The sequence below is a fragment of the Podarcis raffonei genome, chromosome 9 (genome assembly GCF_027172205.1).
Source record: "Podarcis raffonei isolate rPodRaf1 chromosome 9, rPodRaf1.pri, whole genome shotgun sequence".
NCBI lineage: Eukaryota > Metazoa > Chordata > Lepidosauria > Squamata > Lacertidae > Podarcis > Podarcis raffonei.
The window spans coordinates 59,677,104-59,696,564 of NC_070610.1; the positions used below are offsets into that span (position 1 = coordinate 59,677,104).

The 19,461-nt window shown below is 42.3% G+C and overlaps 1 protein-coding gene across 2 annotated transcripts in view; it reads left to right on the forward strand.

Moving 5' to 3' along the window:
- PPP3CA (protein phosphatase 3 catalytic subunit alpha) overlaps positions 1 to 19,461 on the forward strand; it is a 184,246-nt gene that overhangs the window by 82,525 nt on the left and 82,260 nt on the right. For both annotated transcript variants that reach the window (XM_053403963.1, XM_053403964.1), the window contains exon 2: positions 2,665 to 2,865. In XM_053403963.1, the coding sequence (XP_053259938.1) occupies positions 2,665 to 2,865 (201 nt within the window). The remainder of the gene's footprint in view (positions 1 to 2,664; positions 2,866 to 19,461) is intronic.

Consider the following 19,461-nt stretch of genomic DNA (forward strand, 5'->3'; position numbering starts at 1 on the left):
CAGGCAGCTCAGCCACCTCCTTCTCAGCTTGATGATGGAGAAGTAAAAACTCACTTCTGTCCTGTTAAGTCAGGTGGTCTGCCTTCCTTTCCTGTTCCACTGCTCACCGAGGAGGCAGTTTGGTGTCATGGTCTGATCCCTAGCATGGTGAGATAATGGTGTTTGGAGGAGGGGTTTAGATTTGTTTGACGCTGGGAAACTGTTTTAGGACAAGCTAGGCCTATGCAGACGCGGGTGGCGCTGTGGGTAAAAGCCTCAGCGCCTAGGGCTTGCCGATCAAAAGGTCGGTGGTTCGAATCCCCGCGGCGGGGTGCGCTCCCGCTGTTCGGTCCCAGCGCCTGCCAACCTAGCAGTTCGAAAGCACCCCGAGGTGCAAGTAGATAAATAGGGACTGCTTACTGGCGGGAAGGTAAATGGCGTTTCCGTGTGCTGCGCTGGCTCGCCAGATGCAGCTTGTCACGCTGGCCACGTGACCCGGAAGTGTCTCCGGACAGCGCTGGCCCCTGGCCTCTTAAGTGAGATGGGCGCACAACCCCAGAGTCTGTCAAGACTGGCCCGTACGGGCAGGGGTACCTTTACCTTTACCTTTTAGGCCTATGCAGAAAGGGGTTGGCTTCACTTGAGCAGGGATGAACCAGACCTTTTGGCACTTAAAGTAAAAATAAGATGGCAGAGCAGCTTTTAAACTGATTGTGGGCAGGAGCTTAAAGTGGATGAAAAATTGGATTGCGTAGAACTAGGCATTGTGAGTGTGGGGAGCAAGATAGCAATTCAGAGAGGCCCAAAGGCCACATGTCAAAACACAAGTAAAGAGTGAGACTGCGTACAGGTTTTTCTACAGTAATGCTGGAAGCCTCTGAGCCAAGATGGGTGAAGTGGAGTGCTTGGTCTTTAAGGGCATAGCAGTTACAGCGAGCAAAACAGAAACCTGGTGGCGTAGAAAGAACCAGTAGGATATTGTTATAGGAAGGACAGAGAAGGATGTACTGGAGGTGATATTCCTCTGTAAGTTAGAGAGGGCGTTGAGTGGAGCGAGCTAGAAATCCCAAAAAGGGAGGCACACTAAATTATGTACTGTAAAGACAATGCACCTCTGCATAAGCTCAGTACAAGCAAATCAGCACAAATGCTCAATAAACAGGAGCCAACAATTTCAAGGAGTTTCTGGCTCCCTCCTTGCATTCTTTACACCCATACGGGATGGGGAAAGTGCCACCCGAAATGGTTCTTTAAGATGCAGAAGCTTCAAGTGCTGTTGCCACATAGCTCTGGAAATTACAAATATATATTTAGGGATGCACTCCACTTGGTGAGGCTGGCCTATACGTATTGTAGATAGACTAGTTCTGAATCCTCCCCAGAGCTTTTCATTCACTTTTCTTTAATCTGACCCAACCACAGCAGCGGCAGCTTGGATGAGTATAATTACCCTGCAGCTGGCAAGGCAGGCAGCCTCTAATGCCACTCCAATTTAGCTGCTTGGGAAAGGGGGTTAAGCTGGGATAATGCTACATCTTGATCCTTGAAACTGAGAGCATCACCTCTCTTGCTTTTCCGCTGGGAGCAAGAAAGTGAAAGCAGCAGTATCACATGAGTTCTGCAAAGCCTATCACTGCTGTGTGACAATGGGAGGCTTTGCACTAAGCCCTTGATGGGAGAACATCTTTAATGTTGGAGTCAGTGCCCAGAACATCAGAATTGTCATTCTCATAGAATTATAGCATTGGTAGGGCCCAGCTCTGCTCAGTGTAGGATCTACAGAGCAGGATGCATTCCTGAGAGATGGTTGTCCATCCAGCCTCTATGTAAATACATTCAGAGAGGGCGCACCACCCACCACCTCCTAAGACAGTAGACCAGACCTTACTGCTTAGGGAGCTTCTCCTAGTGTTAAAGCAAAATCTGTTTCCCTGTTATTTCCATCCAGGGGCTCCAGCCCAGCTCTGTGGACCAACAGCAAACAAGTTGGCTCCATCTTCTGCATGATAGCCCTTATTTGCTCTCATGCCTCCCATCCGTCTTCTCTTCCCCTTGCAGGTCTATAATTGTTTATATAGTTTACAAGTCTTTTCAAGTGCAGTGTGTTTGCACTTATTGATGTTTTGCTAGAGTTGCCTTATGCCCTGTAGGGTCCGTGACTTACCACCTTAGTTGCATTTTGTGTGGTTGCAGAAATATCCTTTGGTAGAGCCAAGCATTGCCAGGGGAGCGTTGCCAGGGGAAAGAGGAAAGTCCATAGTAGCCACAGTTACCTATCTTGAACTTGAGTCATTTCTTATTAAGGTTTAGAACCTTTGCAAAGGATGCACGGGCTAGCCATCAATGTCTTTTCAGGGTGAGAGCAGGGTGGGATGAGAGCAGCCAGCCAGAGTGGCTGGGGCAACCCAGTCAAGTGGGAGGGGTAAAAATAACAAATTATTATTCTTATGGGATTTAGTTAAGATTTTAAACTAAAGTTAAATTGCAAGGGATTACAAAGTATACATAAGTGCTCCAGAAGCCTACTGACTACAAGAGGAAACAGTCTCATTGCCTGACAGTCTAATAAATGCGGAAAGTTTATGAAAACCAAATTGGTTACCGGTAGTTAAAAAAAAACTTTGTTTTTATTGGGACTAATGGGTTTGCTTGGTGTATTGAATCCATCTGTCTTTGTTCTTGCAGCTGTCCCATTTCCTCCAAGCCATCGGCTCACAGCAAAGGAAGTGTTTGACAATGATGGAAAGCCTCGTGTGGATATCCTAAAGGCACACCTTATGAAGGAAGGAAGGCTGGAAGAGAGTGTTGCTTTGAGAATAATAACAGAGGGTGCTTCAATTCTCCGCCAGGAAAAAAACTTGCTGGATATAGATGCCCCAGTTACTGGTAGGTACAAATAACAATGGCAAAATAACAAGAATTCTGATGCAATGTGATCATAAAACATTTATTGTACATAACACAAAGGACATTAAAAAGGATTCTGATCCCTGTTGTATTGGAATAGGGGTAGTTCAGTCCATTGTATATTTCTATTCTTTATGTTAGACTAGCCCTGAGTGGGACAGAAAGACATTTGCTCTCTAGGTAGGAAAGTGCACAGGAATTGTTTCATTAGGGCCCTAGGTCAAGTCACAGAACTGCTCTTCTATGGGGCAACATAACCAGTTTCTTCAAAGGTGCTCCTTAGTTATTTTAGTTAATTAAATCTATATATCACTTCACAAACCCCAAAGGAGCTCCAGAGCAAGTTACAAGACAATAAAATACAGAAGCGCAATATAGAGCATCTGTTTGAACAAAACAGGTACAGCTATACTAAAAGTTTTCATCCAAAGATTCACTTAAGAATGTAAAATATCCATCCTCTTCCAGCATGTGTATGAACACCAGAAACAAGGACTCAAAGCCAAACCATCCATGTAGAGTGGAATATTAAACCTTTTCTATGCGCTCTTTTGTGGGACGCGGGTGGCACAGAGCCTAGGACTTGCCGATTAGAAGGTTGGCGGTTCGAATCCCCACGACGGGGTGAGCTCCCGTTGCTCGGTCCCTGCTCCTGCCAACCTAGCAGTTCGAAAGCACATTAAAGTGCAAGTACTGTAGATAAATAGGTACCGCTCCAGCAGGAAGGTAAACGGCGTTTCCGTGTGCTGCTCTGGTTCTCCAGAAGCGGCTTAGTCATGCTGGCCACATGACCTGGAAGCTGTATGCCGGCTCCCTCGGCCAATAAAGTAAGATGAGCACTGCAACCCCAGAGTCGTCCGTGACTGGACCTAATGGTCAGGGGTCCCTTTGCCTTTACCTATGCGCTCTTTTACTGGGACTGCAGAAATGGTGCGGGAGGGATTATTAAGCACCTGGTAGACTGAAATACATGACTGGTGGAGTCATTGTTCATTGTGGTGAATATTGTGTTCATCTTGCTTGGCAACAAGATGTTCTGCATGACTTTTGAGAACCAGATGGTTGGTGTGTGTGTGTGTGTGTATCTTGAGTGCATATGGCTGCGTGTATATATGTATAAGTAAACATCTTCTTGATGGTTTATGTGGACAAAGGTCACCTGTATCTTCCAAATAAGGAGGTCCACTAAGCAAATGATATTATTTTCATCAAGTCATCAACGCACACAATGTTTTACAAAGTAAACAGAAGCTGCAGAGGTTGGTCCTTGCCCCAGCAAGTTTTCCATGCACAACTGAACCTGTGCATAGTAATGCCATTCCCCAAATCCACCAGGCCAGCACACACACTTAAACATCAATCCAAACAGCTGTTGTCACTGAAGATGTATGGAGCCATGAGTGCATCCCCAGCTTGGTAGCTCAAAGAGGCAGCAGCACCAGAAAGGGGGGGCAGGCAGGTGGTGGTGGGTGGGAGGCAGATCAGGCCAGGGCCAGCTTGAGAGAGTGGCCTTCCACTCATCCACCCATTCTGTGAGCAGAAGAAGAGGTCTGTGCTGATGGAGTGACCCAGAGGTGGCTGGCTGCCTGAGCCCGCAATACCATGCACAGTCTAGCTTAAGAGGAGGAGAGGGAGGAGGCATTTGGGTTGCAGCTTTGGTGATTTGCTTCCATGGAAAAAGGAAAATGGTGATTGTCATGAAAGAAGACATTTAATAACAAAAAAGAGAGAAATAACAAATGAGGGAAAAGGAAGAAACAATCACAACAAAACGTTGCCAAGGGAATTAATGAATTGTGCTTGGTTAAAGAACCCGATTTTGCCCTAGGCAGAGAAAACTTTCCCACCCAGTCATTAATTTGCATGAAACGATTTGTGCCTTGATCTTTCTATCTTAATTGTCTTCTTCTTTTGGTTGTGTATCTGAATGGAAATGCATTTGCTTTGTCCACTGCATGCCTTTCAGAGAGCACAGTTTAGCAGATAGTTCTTCTGCAGAAACCCTGTTGAAATGAGGCAGTTTTGTAAAAGTTGCAGAGTGTAGCTCCCATTCATTCCAGTGGGATTTATGGGGTCAATTCCCTGGTGGGTGGTGCTCTTCTAGTTTATAAATCATGGCTCTGGAGTCTATATTTTCCTGTAAACAGATCATTTCTGAGGCTGTAATGAGATACGTATAAAACAATGAAGAGGAGGAGGAGGGGGAAATCCTCAGTAATTCCTAAATAAATAATCTACCCTTACCTAGGATGGCTGTATTGACCCTCCATATGTAGTATACTTCCTTTGAACACCAGCTGCTGGAAGCAACCATGGGAAAGGATGTTGCCTTCAAACCCTGCCTCTTGACTTCCCATAGGCATCTGGTGGGTCACTGTAGGAATCAGCGTACCCATCTAGATAGGTCATTAGTCTCCATCAGTGCTCTTCTTAGGCTCTTCACAGTTGGTTCCTTTGTTTTCCTTTTAAAAGTGGCTGATACCCTTCTAAAAGTGGCAGTAAAACCTGTTGTATGTTAGGAACTTCTACTGATTCAGTTGCAGGGCTGTTCTGTTGTGCCTCTCAGTTTCATGCTCCAACATAACTGCTTACCTGTGTATAGTCAGCGTTTAGGATTGTGCCGATATTGCTTCCTCCCCATTGTCCATAGAGTGGGTTGGGATGGTCCATAAGAAAGCAATGTTATCCAGTATCCTCTTAGCCATCTCTGTCCATTTCCCCACAACCAATTTTCCTGTATTACAGCTTTGTAGATCTGCTGTGGATCACATTTGAATATGGTGGTGGTTTCTGGTCCTGTGCCAATGTGCCAGTAGACCAGCTTTTAGCAATGAGACAATGCAAAAGTGGGTGTACGTTGCACTGGTGCAGCCAACTTGGCATTGTCCATGTTTTTGTGGGCAAAGTGGCTCCCTGGTGAAGCCCTTTAGTGCAGGCACTTGGAACCAAGTTCTGCTGAAATTAGCAAGACTCACTTCATAGGAAATACCGAGTTTAACAAAAGTCTTATAAGGAGCTATAGTGGAGGAAGCTTGATTGGGGGTGAGAGACTCTTTCAGGAACAGTTTTTAACACCTGCATGTCGTCTGTGTATATCAAGTTAAGCCAGAAGCTCAAAGAGACCTTCAGAAACTGCTTTACATTTTTTATATAAACTGAGCATGTACAAATCCTTCTTCTCTCAGTGCAGGATTTGTGTTGTGTTGGTTTCCCTCCCTCCTTCTCTGTGCATTCTAGTTTTAAATTACTTCATTGAATCTTCTGGGGCTCCCTTGGGAAATTATTGCAGTGGCTAATAGACCTTGGTTTCTAAATGTTTCCTGATGTTCAGCTTAAATTTTCCTCTGCTCAATTTCATCCAGTTGCCAGTATCAAAGCGAGCAGATTGCAACTGGCTGCTATTGCAATATCGGCAGGGATTTTGCAAGTGATCAATAGCTGCTGTAATAAAGAAGTTTCACAAATGAGTTGTACAAAAGCCAATATGACTGCCAAATGATTGAAATGTTAGTATCAGATGTTCAAATGTTGTTGGTGAGGAGACAAAGCAGGCTGAACTCTGAGCAAATGTCCTGAGGGGGTAAAGTAGATTTATACTTCATTGGTTTGAAAACACATATTTGCTCCTTCTCAATTAATAAAGGACAGCCTCTTCAACTCTTAAGGTTACAAATCACAGGCTCCAATAGATCAGCCTATCTGTATAACATTGTGTGATATAAATATATGAATTGTATTGGGTCTCCTGGATATTACTGAGTGAGAGGAGCATGATGAAGTGGTATACAAATTGTTGAAATGAATAAATATAATGTGAATAAAGTGAAGGCGCTTGTGACCGTGTGTGTGTGTGACAGAAACATCCAGCAACTTATGTAATCGAGTTTAGCTGCTTCTTAGTGCCATTTTATGTTTTTATCCTCTAAATAGGACATTGCCTCCATTTTAAGAATATCTTCCACAGTGTATATAGGCTTGTGTGTTATCAGATATGGAAAACCACAATATGCTATGCAAATTAAGTAGATTTGCTCCACTGTCATTTGTGTAATTTTATTTTTTCATAAACATTTTTAGACTTTCAGTTTATTTAAACACTTTTGGGGCTTGGCACTTTAGTGGCAATAATGAGGAACAGAAGTAAATGGAATGTGAGAAATTCATAGAACAGGGATGGGGAACCAGTGGTCTTCCAGATGCTGTTGGACCACAACTCCCACCATCCCTTTGCATTGGTCATGCTGGCTGGGGCTGATGGGATGTGGAGTGAAACAGACTGAGGGAGCAACACTTTTGGCACTTTCCCCCCTTGGGATAGGAATATGGTGCTATCCAGGACACTGAACCCTACTCAAAAAATCTTATTCACGCCCACTTCAGCAATGCCCAAAGGGCAAGAAATCTGTTTCACTTTCAAGGAAAAGAAAAGGAAGGTTGGAGGGTGGGTAGTAGAAAGTGTGTGTTTTGCAGACATATGCTGAATATGCACAATGTCAAATGTTACCACTGTGCTTCTCTGCAGCTCTTTTCTTTGGCACATCGTGATTGATGTGTGGCTTTTGCTGTTTTATTCTAAGCAGCCATCACTAAGCCTTTGAGAATGGTATCCAAGGTGGAGATGAAAATTTTGCATGTAATTCTTGGGCCCACGCAGGGATTCAAGAGATGAAACTGAGATGACTTGGCTGTCTGAGCTTCATATCATCCAGGTATGGTACCAACTGGAACAACGGGAAAGTGAGGCAACAGAGTCCCATGAAACTAAGGGAGAGGCCTCAAGCTAGACATCTAAACATAAGCAGGAAGGCATCGCCGTGATGTGTGTTGTACTAATTGAGAAAGTGGGTGATACAAATACTGCTCTTTTGCCAATGAAAAAGTACTGGAGAGACAGGCACTCTCCTCTAATAATTAATTGTTTGTTGTTCCTAAATAAGCCAGTCCACTTTGAGAATCCTAGATTTCATACTTCCTCAGTGTCCTCACATCCTGATCTGGAGTCCTAGACAAACAGAGCACTCGTGTCCCAGATTTCAGTAAGCCTGCTTCTGACGCGGGCTGCTTTGGTATCAGAGATTCTGCCAAATGCTGATGTTTTCTAGTAACATCTGTTTAAAACCATCTCAAAGCCAAGAAAAGATTCAACTCTCCCTCTCTCTCTCTCTCTCTCTCTCTCTCTCTCATTATAGTAAACAACACCCAAACCTCACCAACAAATTGAAAGTAAATAAATGTTGTTAATATGATTTTACCAAGCCAGAGTGGAAATGTCTAAAGTTCAGAATCTCTGTTCAGAAATGACACTTAGCTGCAACTACAGTAATCCTTATCCAAAATAGTGGAGTAAACCTTTTGTTGATTGGTCTAGATGAACACTCTGAAAAGTGAATTGTGCGCACGTGCACACACACACACGCACACACACACGCACACAGACACACATAAAGTCTTGCCAGAAGCCAGCTCTGTTTTGTGTGCCTTTACTCAGGTCATTTTGCTTCTCATTTTTTAAAATTGCAGATGAGTTCTTTTAGGAATTAGCAGCTGGTTAATACTTTGCAAATCCTAGGATAGCACTGGCAGGTGTTGCCTAATCTCTTCTTCACAACTATTCCACCTCTGCAGCATGGCCAGCGGGTCTTGATTCCCCTGAAATAGCAAGGAATTAGCAGGACAGATTCTGGCCCCAGATGGGACTGCATTAAATACACTAAAATCGAGGGATGAGAGCACTGCTACATCCATTACGTTGTGTTTGTGTGTAATATATGCAATATACGTAATATAATAAATGCATTTAAAACAGCTCAGAAAATAATGGCAAATAAATTGAAATGAAATAAATGGAGAAAAACATGTCAGAGATCTATTCACCCAACTAGGAAGACAAAGATATCTTCAGCTGTTTCCAGAAAGTGTAGATAGTGGGAATTTAATAATAATAGTAATATGCAAACAAGTAGTGAGGTTTAACAGTGCAATGCCAACTGAGAATGGAACCTACAGTGTAGCCTATAATTTTCTGAAACATACGAGGGATTCTTGCAGTAGTGGAAAGTATCCCCTAAGATAGGACAATGCAAAGCACTTAATTGGGGGGGGGGGAGTGCTGCTGAAGTTGACTTGCCTAAGGCCACCTCATGAGAGAGAAATAGAACCCAAGACCTCCTGCTTTGTTCTTCAAACTCTTACCACTATTTTATAGCAGCTTTGTAAAAGTCCGTATGACTTCATTTTTTTATTTAGTCTTTGAGGCAAAACACAAGTTGTAAATGTGAGATATGGATGGTCATAGCCTTTTTACTCATTAAGCTGAGCTGGAAAAGTGTGTCCCACTTGCTGACCAAGCACTAGATATTCTACTTCAGCTTGGCTCAAGGAATTTCAGCCCTGCCAGCAGACTGCTTTGCGTCTGCAGGCAAAGGTTGGCACTTTCAATCTTAGTTTCTATCTCAGGTTAATATTCACTCTTTGGAATCCCCTCAATGTGGGACACATGCCAAAGTAACATTTTAATTAACTCAAAAGTAGCATCCAGCCATGAGGTAATAACCTCATCACACAAGACATACTCAAATAAGTAAGTAGAAACTTCAGTTCTTCTAACTCCTTATTACTTGGAAGCCCCACTGAGCACTTCCGTGATAAGAATGGAAGAGTGTTTTCTGGAATGTCAGTGCCTGAGGTAGATGATGCTGAATGTGCAGGTGTGTATGCTGTGATTTAAAAAAATCAACAAATTAAAACGTCTGCTCCAAAGTTTAATGTGCAAAATGAATGTGCCCAATTCTTTTATAAATGTAATAATGCAAATTACTTTTTTTGCAATTTTTTTCTGGTGGTAAGATAACTTTGATAAGAAAGAAAACAAAACTCAAGAGTGTCTGATTAGGAGACACTGTATTTAGTCCCTCTGTGAGGGGGAAGAGTTGCTAGAGTTGCCTCTGTAGTACAGATCGTGGTATGGGATGTGACTGTGACAGCAGTGAGGAAGCAGCCCCAATGGGGCTTGGCATTAGGGGAGAACAGGGACATTATCATGATGGCCAGGGTTTCCTTGCCATTGTGAGACCAAAGGGTGAGAAATAAGACAGCAGGGATATTAAAGAGCATTCCCCACCCTCAACAGTGCAGCTGGGAGTTGTTCAGGTAGCACATGGGTAGGCAAATTCCGGCCTGCGGACAGTCCTGGAATCTGTGTATTATTACATGAGTAGAATGTGTGCTTTTATTTAAAATGCATCTGTGGGTTATTTGTGGGGCATAGGAATTTGTTCATCCCCCCCAAAAAAAAAAATATAGTCTGGCCCCCCACAAGGTCTGAGGGACAGTGGACCGGCCCCCTGCTGAAAAAGTTTGCTGACCCCTGAGGTAGCACCTAACCCTCCCATGTACCCTTCCTTGATGATGAGCACATTGACCAGGTCACATTATTGAAGCCTAGCAATATGTTTGCAGTACCTAATTGACTGTGGCCAGGCGAGTTTTTGGTCTTCCCTAGGATGCCATTGCTGGGGGCGGAGGGTAAGGAATTATAATGAAGGAATGGGTTTCCCAAACCCAAAACTGACTGTGCAGACAGTCTGAAACTGCACCAAAATCCCTATTTTTCCTTAACTAAAATCCATTAACTTGAGCTCTGAGTCAATGTATAAACAAAAACCCGGCTGTGCTCAGAGCCCTCTCCTTTATCAGTTTGTGACGGCAGGGATGACCCTCACTGCACCAGCAGAACAGAGAAGACACATCTGTACCTTATCTTATGTGCTGACCACAAAAGATGCACAGACCTAAGTCCGGAACAATGCCAAAGCGTGTTCTCTGAGATGATGACCTCTTTCTCCAAGATAAGAGTAGGAAGAGGAAGATCCTTTTATGGTCAGAAGTACAGGAAGGAATTCCCTTTTATGGTTAAGAATACTAGAGCAAGAACATATGTACCTGCGTACATAGGCTGACGTGGTTGGATTTATATGGGAAGGAGGGAGAGGGTGCCTGGAGGATATATATACTGCATGTAACTTGTCATTTCTTTGGACTTGCTGTAGACTTGATCACGCAAGTGCCTTCTGCTATCCAGAGAGCAGAATAAACTCTTTCTTTGAATCAACCTCGGTGTCATTTGACTCCCTTCCTCCTGTCCCGGAGCAACGCAGACCCAATCGGTGAACTCCAATAAGGCTACAATAATAGTTTGGCTGACTGAGCTTCTCAAAAGATGAATCATGGATGAAGGTCTAGAATCATTAGGCAAGAGATTCCATGATCCTTTTGGGGGCCACACCAGGGTGGGATTCTTGGCAGCAGTGTCTTGAGTGGCAGCTGTTTGGGAAACACCATGTTGCTTTTTACAGAGAGGGCAGATTTGTCCAGAAGGAAGCAGCTCAGAATTGAACTGGGCCACACTGGAAGGGAAGAGCGAGAAGGGGCGCAAGTGTTCTTCAACAGGCAAACCAACTTTCTTGATCATAGAATGAATTTAATCTCATTGCTTGCCTGCATGGAAGTTGCAAGTTATGTTAATGAGTGAATAAAAGCTACGGCTTATTTAATCCTAGCACAGTGTCTGTTTCGTTCTTTCTGTCTGCAATAAGGTGGCAGCTGACTGTCCCAGCCACATGCAATGATCCAGCTTGGAGTGTGGCTTTGGTGCCTTGGACAGTTGGCTGCAAGAACTTGGGAAAATCCCAGAGCAGCTGTGTTTGGTCTCCAGGGCAAAATGCCACCTGCACCAGTCTTTAGCTGGCAAGCAGTCCATGGAAAGCATTAATATATCAGCTCTAGGAAAGCAAGCATTTCCTGATTACTAGCCCGTATATTCTCTGATTATGTACTTCACCCAAATGTGTTTAAGTGTTCTTGAAGCATAATTGTAAAAACAGGGTTAATATAGTGCTTATTTCTAAACTGCAGTTGTCTTGTTTACAATCTGATTGAACAAAATTGTTATTACTATTACATGGGATCATTAACATTGGACTTTTGAGTGACATATGTAACAAAGAAGTATGTTCCTATTTTCTGGAGATCAGTGCTTTGCAGGTATCGTGATCATATACCAGCACATTCCCCCAAAATAAGTCCTAGTTGTATTTGTCTGTTTCATTAAATGGTCTACTAGTTCCTTTCACATCCCTGCCGGAAATGTGGTTTTGAACCCAGGTCCTGTATAGTGTCTCTTAGAAGGCATGCACACACTCCAAGAGGCTGCTGATGAGAAAAGTGGAGTTTCAAATAATTCAAGGGAAAATGGAAATAATAAATAAAGATGTACAGTTGTGAGAGAAAAAAGAACAATAAAAAGGGTACTTTATAGCATCCCCTCTAATGATGCTAATGTTAATTTTACTGCTGTGGTGGAAATTGTATTTCCTCTGACTTTATCATATTAAGAAAAACCTCTACAATAAATTGGTTGAGGATTTCTCATTAGGGTAATCTAAGTGTACCACTCTGTTGTATGTTTCTGTGGGTGCAGAGCAATGGAGCTATTCTAAGTCTCTCTCTCATTTCTGCAGCATGAAACCCCAAAAGCATGTTGCTGTCTTTTTACCACCCCAAAAATTAATACAGTGGTACCTCGGGTTACATACGCTTCAGGTTACATATGCTTCAGGTTACAGACTCCACTAACCCAGAAATAGTACCTCGGGTTAAGTACTTTGCTTCAGGATGAGAACAGAAATTGTGCTCTGGCGACGTGGCGGCAGCAGGAGGCCCCATTAGCTAAAGTGGTACTTCAGGTTAAGAACGGACCTCCAGAACGAATTAAGTACTTAACCTGAGGTACCACTGTATTCTATTCAGCTGTTAAGGTTGTATCTTTTGGCCTAAGCCTACCTTTGTTGCCTGTAAGAAATAGGTGGCAAATGGAACTGACAGCAGCAGTTTGCTCTGCGTCAGAGAGCGTAGCATCACATGAGGTGATGTCAGAACAGAGGGACTCATCATTTCCATTGCACATGCAGAGCTCATCATAGAGCCTTCTGGATCAATGTGCATTGCTCTGTCAACAAATTCTGTTTAATGTGACGAGGAGGAATTTACGCTGCTAAGGGAAACAGCTGGCTGAGTTACTTTGTTTGGATTTCTGCCTTTATTTTTGGCTTGCTGAGTGGAAGAGCAGGTATCTTGTATCACATCGGTTATGCCATTCCAATGTTTGTGTTAAGTGATTCAGAGAATTAATGGAAGCTAGACATGCATTTAGTATAAGAGACAAATGAGCTGTCAACATGGTCAGAAGGGTGTCTGTACAAGCTGTGAGATAACTCTTGATGGCTGTAAAGGAGCCCGAATAATAATAATAATAATAATAATAATAATAATAATAATAATAATAATAATATTTATACCCCACCCATCTGGCTGGGTTTCCCCAGCCACTCTGGGCGGCTTCCAACTGAATATTAAAAACAATACAGCATTAGACATTAAAAACTTCACTAAAGTGGGCTGCCTTCAGTTGTCTTTTAAAAGTAAAATAGTTGTTTATTGCTTTGACATCTGCTGGAAGGGCATTCCACAGGGCAGGTGCCACTACCGAGAAGGCCCTCTTATTAATATTATTAATATTATTATTTTTTATAATGCCTTGGCATTATGCAGTTCATATTAAATTGGAAATTGTGGCTTCCTACTATATGAACTGGCCCAGAGACACTGAGATCATATCTTGTACATCCCATGAGGAAATTGGAAGCATCTGCTTCTGTTTGAAACTATTGTTTCCTCGTGATATTCAAACTTTGGAAACTGTGGTTAATTTAAACTATGCTTTCAGAACAGGTAAGTACAGTGGTGCCTCTGGTTACAAATGCTTCGGATTACAAATTCTTCAAGTTACCAACTCCGCTCACCTGGAAGTAGTACCTCGGGTTGAGAACTTTGCTCCAGGATGAGAACAGAAATCACACGCCGGTGGCGTGACGGCGGCGGGAGGTCCCATTAGTGAAAGTGCGCCTCAGGTTAAGAACAGTTCTGGGTTAAGAACGGACCTTCAGAACGAATTAAGTTCGTAAGCCGAGGTACCACTGTACTTGAGACCAGTTTGATCCTGACTGTTTTAACTTCCATCTAAAGAAATCATGGTCCCCTGATTTCATGTCATAAGGAACTGTGGTTGTTGTTGTTTCAGAGGAAGCAAAACCTTTACATCTTCTCATGGGTGCAAAAGAGGAGGGATCTAGAGAACATACAACCCTAAGACTTGCCTTGTTCACATACTGGGAAACCATGGTTTCCCATTACATCTCAATAGGTATTGCATATTGCTCAACTGTCCCAATTTAAGCGGGACATTCTAGAATTACAGAAGCCATCCCAGCTTCTGATTGGATCACAGAATGTCTGATTTTTGGTCCAGTGCTCTGGTGCAAGTCAGCTGGCTCATGCAAGAACACTGGAACAAAAAACGCTAGTTTCTTGGTCTTGTGCTTTGCCATAAGTCAGCTGGCTCCTGCGAGAGCCCAGGACCAAAGAAACGAGTGTCCTGATTTGGATCACCTTGATGCTGGAGGGTATGGCTTTGCTGTACTAAATGTAGCCTATGCAATGTTTTAGTTGAGCTAGCATTAACAATCTATTATGTCAGTACTGAGCCCATACAGATAGTCAAATTTCCTGGTGATCTCTTTTACTCCAGGGAATCTTGAGGGTCTATCTGATTCATTCTCTCATGTAGTAGGTAAAGTTTCACTATATATTAGGTGCAAATGTGTGTTAGAATGGTCATAAACTCAGTACTGTGGTGTTGCACATGCAAGCGGTATGTTTGGAAATATTTATTTTTGCCCAGTAAGAAATGGAACATATTGAACAAGCCTGGATGGTTTTTAAAAAAATGGGATTTAGTTCTTGAGCACACATGGAGGAAATGACAGGCTTTAATTTGCCATTGCACCATTAACAGTATTATTTTGCTGTGTGACATCAATGATTCCGTCAGACAGTTCAGAAATCATCATTTGCCTTCTTACTGCAGCAAAAATCACCATTAGCTTTAATTGGAAAAAGAAGGATGTCCTGTTAATCTCAAATTGCTTACTTCAGAAATGCAGTAAGATTAACAAACTTGATCAGTTTCAGAGAAAGTAGATAAATAGATAATAGGCTTGCTGATAAATGGAGCATTTTCATAAGGTACAGAATAATGTACGGAATTCAGAATATTTAATAACATTACAAAAGTAATTGTTTTGATTATGTGTTGTTAGAAGATTAACAGTTTGGACTAAACCTGGCTTTATATTCATTTGTGGAAATATAATTAATGAATGTGATGAATTCAGTATAATGAAATATAATGAATTTTGCCAAAAGGGAGGTTGCTAAAGGGGGCTCTTTTCTTTTTACAAATATATACTAGTAAAATAAATAAATTTTAAAAGTAGGCCATATAAACAGTGGCCACATTAATTATCACATGGGGGGGGGGAATCCCAGTTTTGTCTGATGTGTTACAACTAGTCCATAAGTTTTTTATTCTATATCATAAGCATCCTCCAGCAGTTCAGTGGTGGACCTCTTCTCAGAATTTGATCCTGAGAAGGAGACAGATCCTTGTACAAAAACTGTCTTTGAAGAAACCTCCGTTTTATAATTGGGCTGCCAGGGGGTGAGAGGGACAGCAACACTGCAGAATGTTATTAAGCAGAATAATACCTTGTGTTGAATATACTCTTATTCCTAGGAGAGTTCAAAATGATAAGCTGGTTATAAAATTTACCTCTGTTCCTGCATAATTCTCTGCAGAAGAATCATAAAGCCAAGGGTAAATGCGAAGATACTTAGAATCCGTTTAGCAGTGGCATCAAGGCTCCTTTTGCAAAGTAAATGTTCTGGGTCACCATGGCCTCCATCTGAACAAAAAGTTGCCTGTATTTGCATATGAAATGAAAGCAGGAGCCAAGAAAATGCAGTACTTAGCGTGGCAGTTGCCATATTGGTGAGCAAATACATGACTGAACCAGGATCTTCAGCTTTCACAGCTTGAGCTCTTCACAATATGGCTACAGTATTCAAGTTCATGAAGTCAGCTGCTGAATGATTGCATCGCTAAGAGCAGATTTGGTTGATTTTTATTTATTACATTCACCTTTTCCTCCAAGGAGCTCAAGGTGGGCTACATGATTCTCCCACTCACTTAATCCCAACAACAATCCTATAAAATATGCCGAGAGGCTCAAGGTCCTCATCCAACACTCTTAATCACTTCACCACCACTAGCTTTAGCACCAAAGGCGGCTTCTGAACAGTCACTGCAAGCTTGAAAGCAGAAACTGATCTGAATGCTTCAGCCACGTAACTGATATCATTATCACGAACACCGTTAAGATCATAGCGCAGCAAATAAAGCATAGCACAAATACTCATTGATGATCCTATTGTATACTGAAATGATTCATTCCAAATCTGGAAAGGGGAGGAATGAAATTATATATATAATATGCTTTTAAATGTGTTTTCAGAAGCATGAGATGTGCAAATAACAAATAAATCTGGGCCTTTCTTTCCTTGACTGAAGGTTTTCCAGCTTTTGCAATCTTTAGTAAGTGTATTTTCAACAACTTCAAAATCATGAAGACTACAAACATAGGGTTAAGCCTAGTGTTTTTCATACTCGAGAGTAGACCCATGTGTTGTATCCAACGTTAGTCATACAGTAGACCCACTGAAATTAGTTGACATGACTAATGTAAGTGTAGTAATCTCATTGGGTCTTCTCAGAGTAGAACTTAATTCAATGTAGCCCATTGAAATAATGGACTTAAATTAATTTCAGCGGGTCTACTCTGATTCAGCTGGATATCACTCATAAAATATGAGGGGTTTCCCCCATGGATCTGACAAGAGTATGCTATCTGTAATGTATTCTCTTGAGAGATAATTTGCCTACTGCTATTTTAGAGGATTTGAAACAGTGGTTTATGGGAGACTCCACTCTCTCTCCTCCCCCTCCTTTTTTTTTTTTTTTTTTTTTTGCTACAAGGATTGCTCTCCAGATACACACTGCTTGTACATTCAAAGCCTATTGCATGGTGTTTATGGAAGGAAATGTCAGATTCTTTAGTCAAAATAACAGAAAGAGAATTCTTAAGACAGTCAGCACCATGGAGGTTGCTGTTTTCCTCTTTTATGTCTTCAGAATGACTGGGAATGGTTGTATTGACAAGAGACTGTCCTAGCAGGAGGCAAACTTGTGAACTGGTTGGAAGAAAGAGATTAAAAAGTAAAGGATTAGTATCTCCTGGAAGACAAGTGCGTACATACCTTAAGTTCATCACTTTAAAAAGGAGAATGTTGAGACTAAGGTTTTTTCTGTGTACCATGTCCACCATGTGTAGACAGAAGTCTGATTTGCACAACATAGCAAGTCAATCTTCCAAGACCACACAAATGTTTGGGCTGCCAGGGAGGAGCTTGTGGCCACTTTGCCCTCCGCCCTTCTTGTTTTGACTGCCACACTGTTCTGAGTGTGTCATCTGAACTGGGACTTGTGGCTAAACTCTCTCCTCACTAACCACAAGCTGCAGACAAGGTGTATCCCTTGCTCATGATTAGCAGAGAAAGAGCTCAACCATGAGCCTGGGTTCAGACAGCACACTAAACCAAACTTAGCTCAGTGCAGCACCATAGTAAAAAAGGCCAAGGGGGAGCACAGCAGCTACAATCCCTTCTCCAGAAACCTGTACATTCAGTTCGGTTTACTGTAACATGTGATCCAGGTCAGATTGTTTCATAGAGGAAAGGAGAGCTCTGGAATGCCTTCATGAGTCTATGTTGATTTTTTTGAAAATTAAAAAGGCACCCCAGTACATAAAACAGGGTACTGTGCACTATTTGCTTTTGTTCAAGTAAATACCCTCCAGGATGTAGGGCTTGGAAGGTGTGATTTTTAAACTACTTCAGGACATTTTGCCTTTGTAGTTGTCCAAGATACAATTATTCAAGCCAGGACAGAAATAAATACTCTCTCTTGCTGCCCCCCTCCCCGCCCCCAACAATCCTTTATGTTGTAAGCTTCCAGAAGACAGCCGTTCATTATGAAATCCCTTGCTCTGTGCTAGCCTTAACAATGTTTCCAGAGACACTATAGGCATTCCTATGAACTGAATTGGAAACACTGACTGAAGAAACTCTCCCTTCCCCCTTTCTCTGCTGTCTGTTTGTTGTGCAATCAGTGTGTAAGATCTCCGAGATGAGATTGCCATGTGTGCACTGTGGAAAGGTCAAATTACATTAGGAGGAGCAGGAGAAGTAGAGACATCTTGTCCCTTGCCAGCCATTTACTGTAATAGCTGTTCTATTAATTGAAAAAAACTCTCCTGCTGTCCAGCAAACAAAACTCCAAATCCTCTGTCCATTCAGTACTTGAGAGCATTTGGAGCATTCAGATCGAGGGATTATCGTTGTAGCAAAGGGCTTCAGAGAAGCATATCTGAAACGTGCCAGTTTAGTTGCCCTGAAGTCCTGTCTTCCATGTGCTGCTGTACATGCAAGAAGGCATAAAATCATTGTCAGTGCTGCTTGCTAAATGTCTTGACATAAGAAGTATTCATAGACGTTCAGTTTCTGCTGCTTCCATATTTGTAAGCCTATGTGGACTCTACCTGCAGGTGTCTCCATTTCCATCCCCCCTCCCATTCTACTTCATAAATGTACTGTACAGTACTTGAGTACTGTGTTCATTCTCTATTGACAACATGTAGGGCTGGTTAATGCATGTACAGTGGTACCTCGGGTTAAGTACTTAATTCGTTCCGGAGGTCCGTAATTAACCTGAAACTGTTCTTAACCTGAAGCACCACTTTAGCTAATGGGGCCTCCTGCTGTTGCCGCGCCGCCGGAGCATGATTTCTGTTCTCATCCTGAAGCAAAGTTCTTAACCTGAAGCACTATTTCTGGGTTAGCGGAGTCTGTAACCTGAAGCGTATGTAACCTGAGGTAGCACTGTCAGCTAATGGGTACAGGGTCAAACGGTTACTTGCATGTGTGAATGAGCCCTCACAGTTGTAACACCACAATTGAAACTTTTACACAAGTTTTTACAAATCCATTCAGTCTATACATTCAGCTAATCATTGATCAAATGGTGTATGTGTGTGAACCAGGCTATAGTGCCAAACTGTGGCAAAGTTTACAGCTTTCTGGCAAAGCCCCTGATCATATAAGTATTTGTCAACATTCCATGAGCGGTATGCAAGTTATTATCCTGTTCCCTTTTTTTGGTAACCTTCTCTCCCTAACAACAGTATCATATGTGTATATGTGACATTGGCCTGTTTCACACACCTCATTGAACCATCGTTTAAAACAAACTATGGTTTAATGTGAATTCTGCTCAAAAGTCTCTGCAACGCTATTACACTGATCTTGCTGCTGCCATTCTGTTGATGAAGTAAACCAGAACCTGCTTGTTGCATTGTTCAAACCCAGACCCGTGGTTTGTTTCCCCCAATCGAACCATGAGTGGTAAATGAAGACAAATATTTTTTATTGCTCAAGGTTTGGAGAGAGAAAAAACCTTGGTTCACACAAAACAGCAAACCCAGACCCTGGCTTATTTTGTTCACA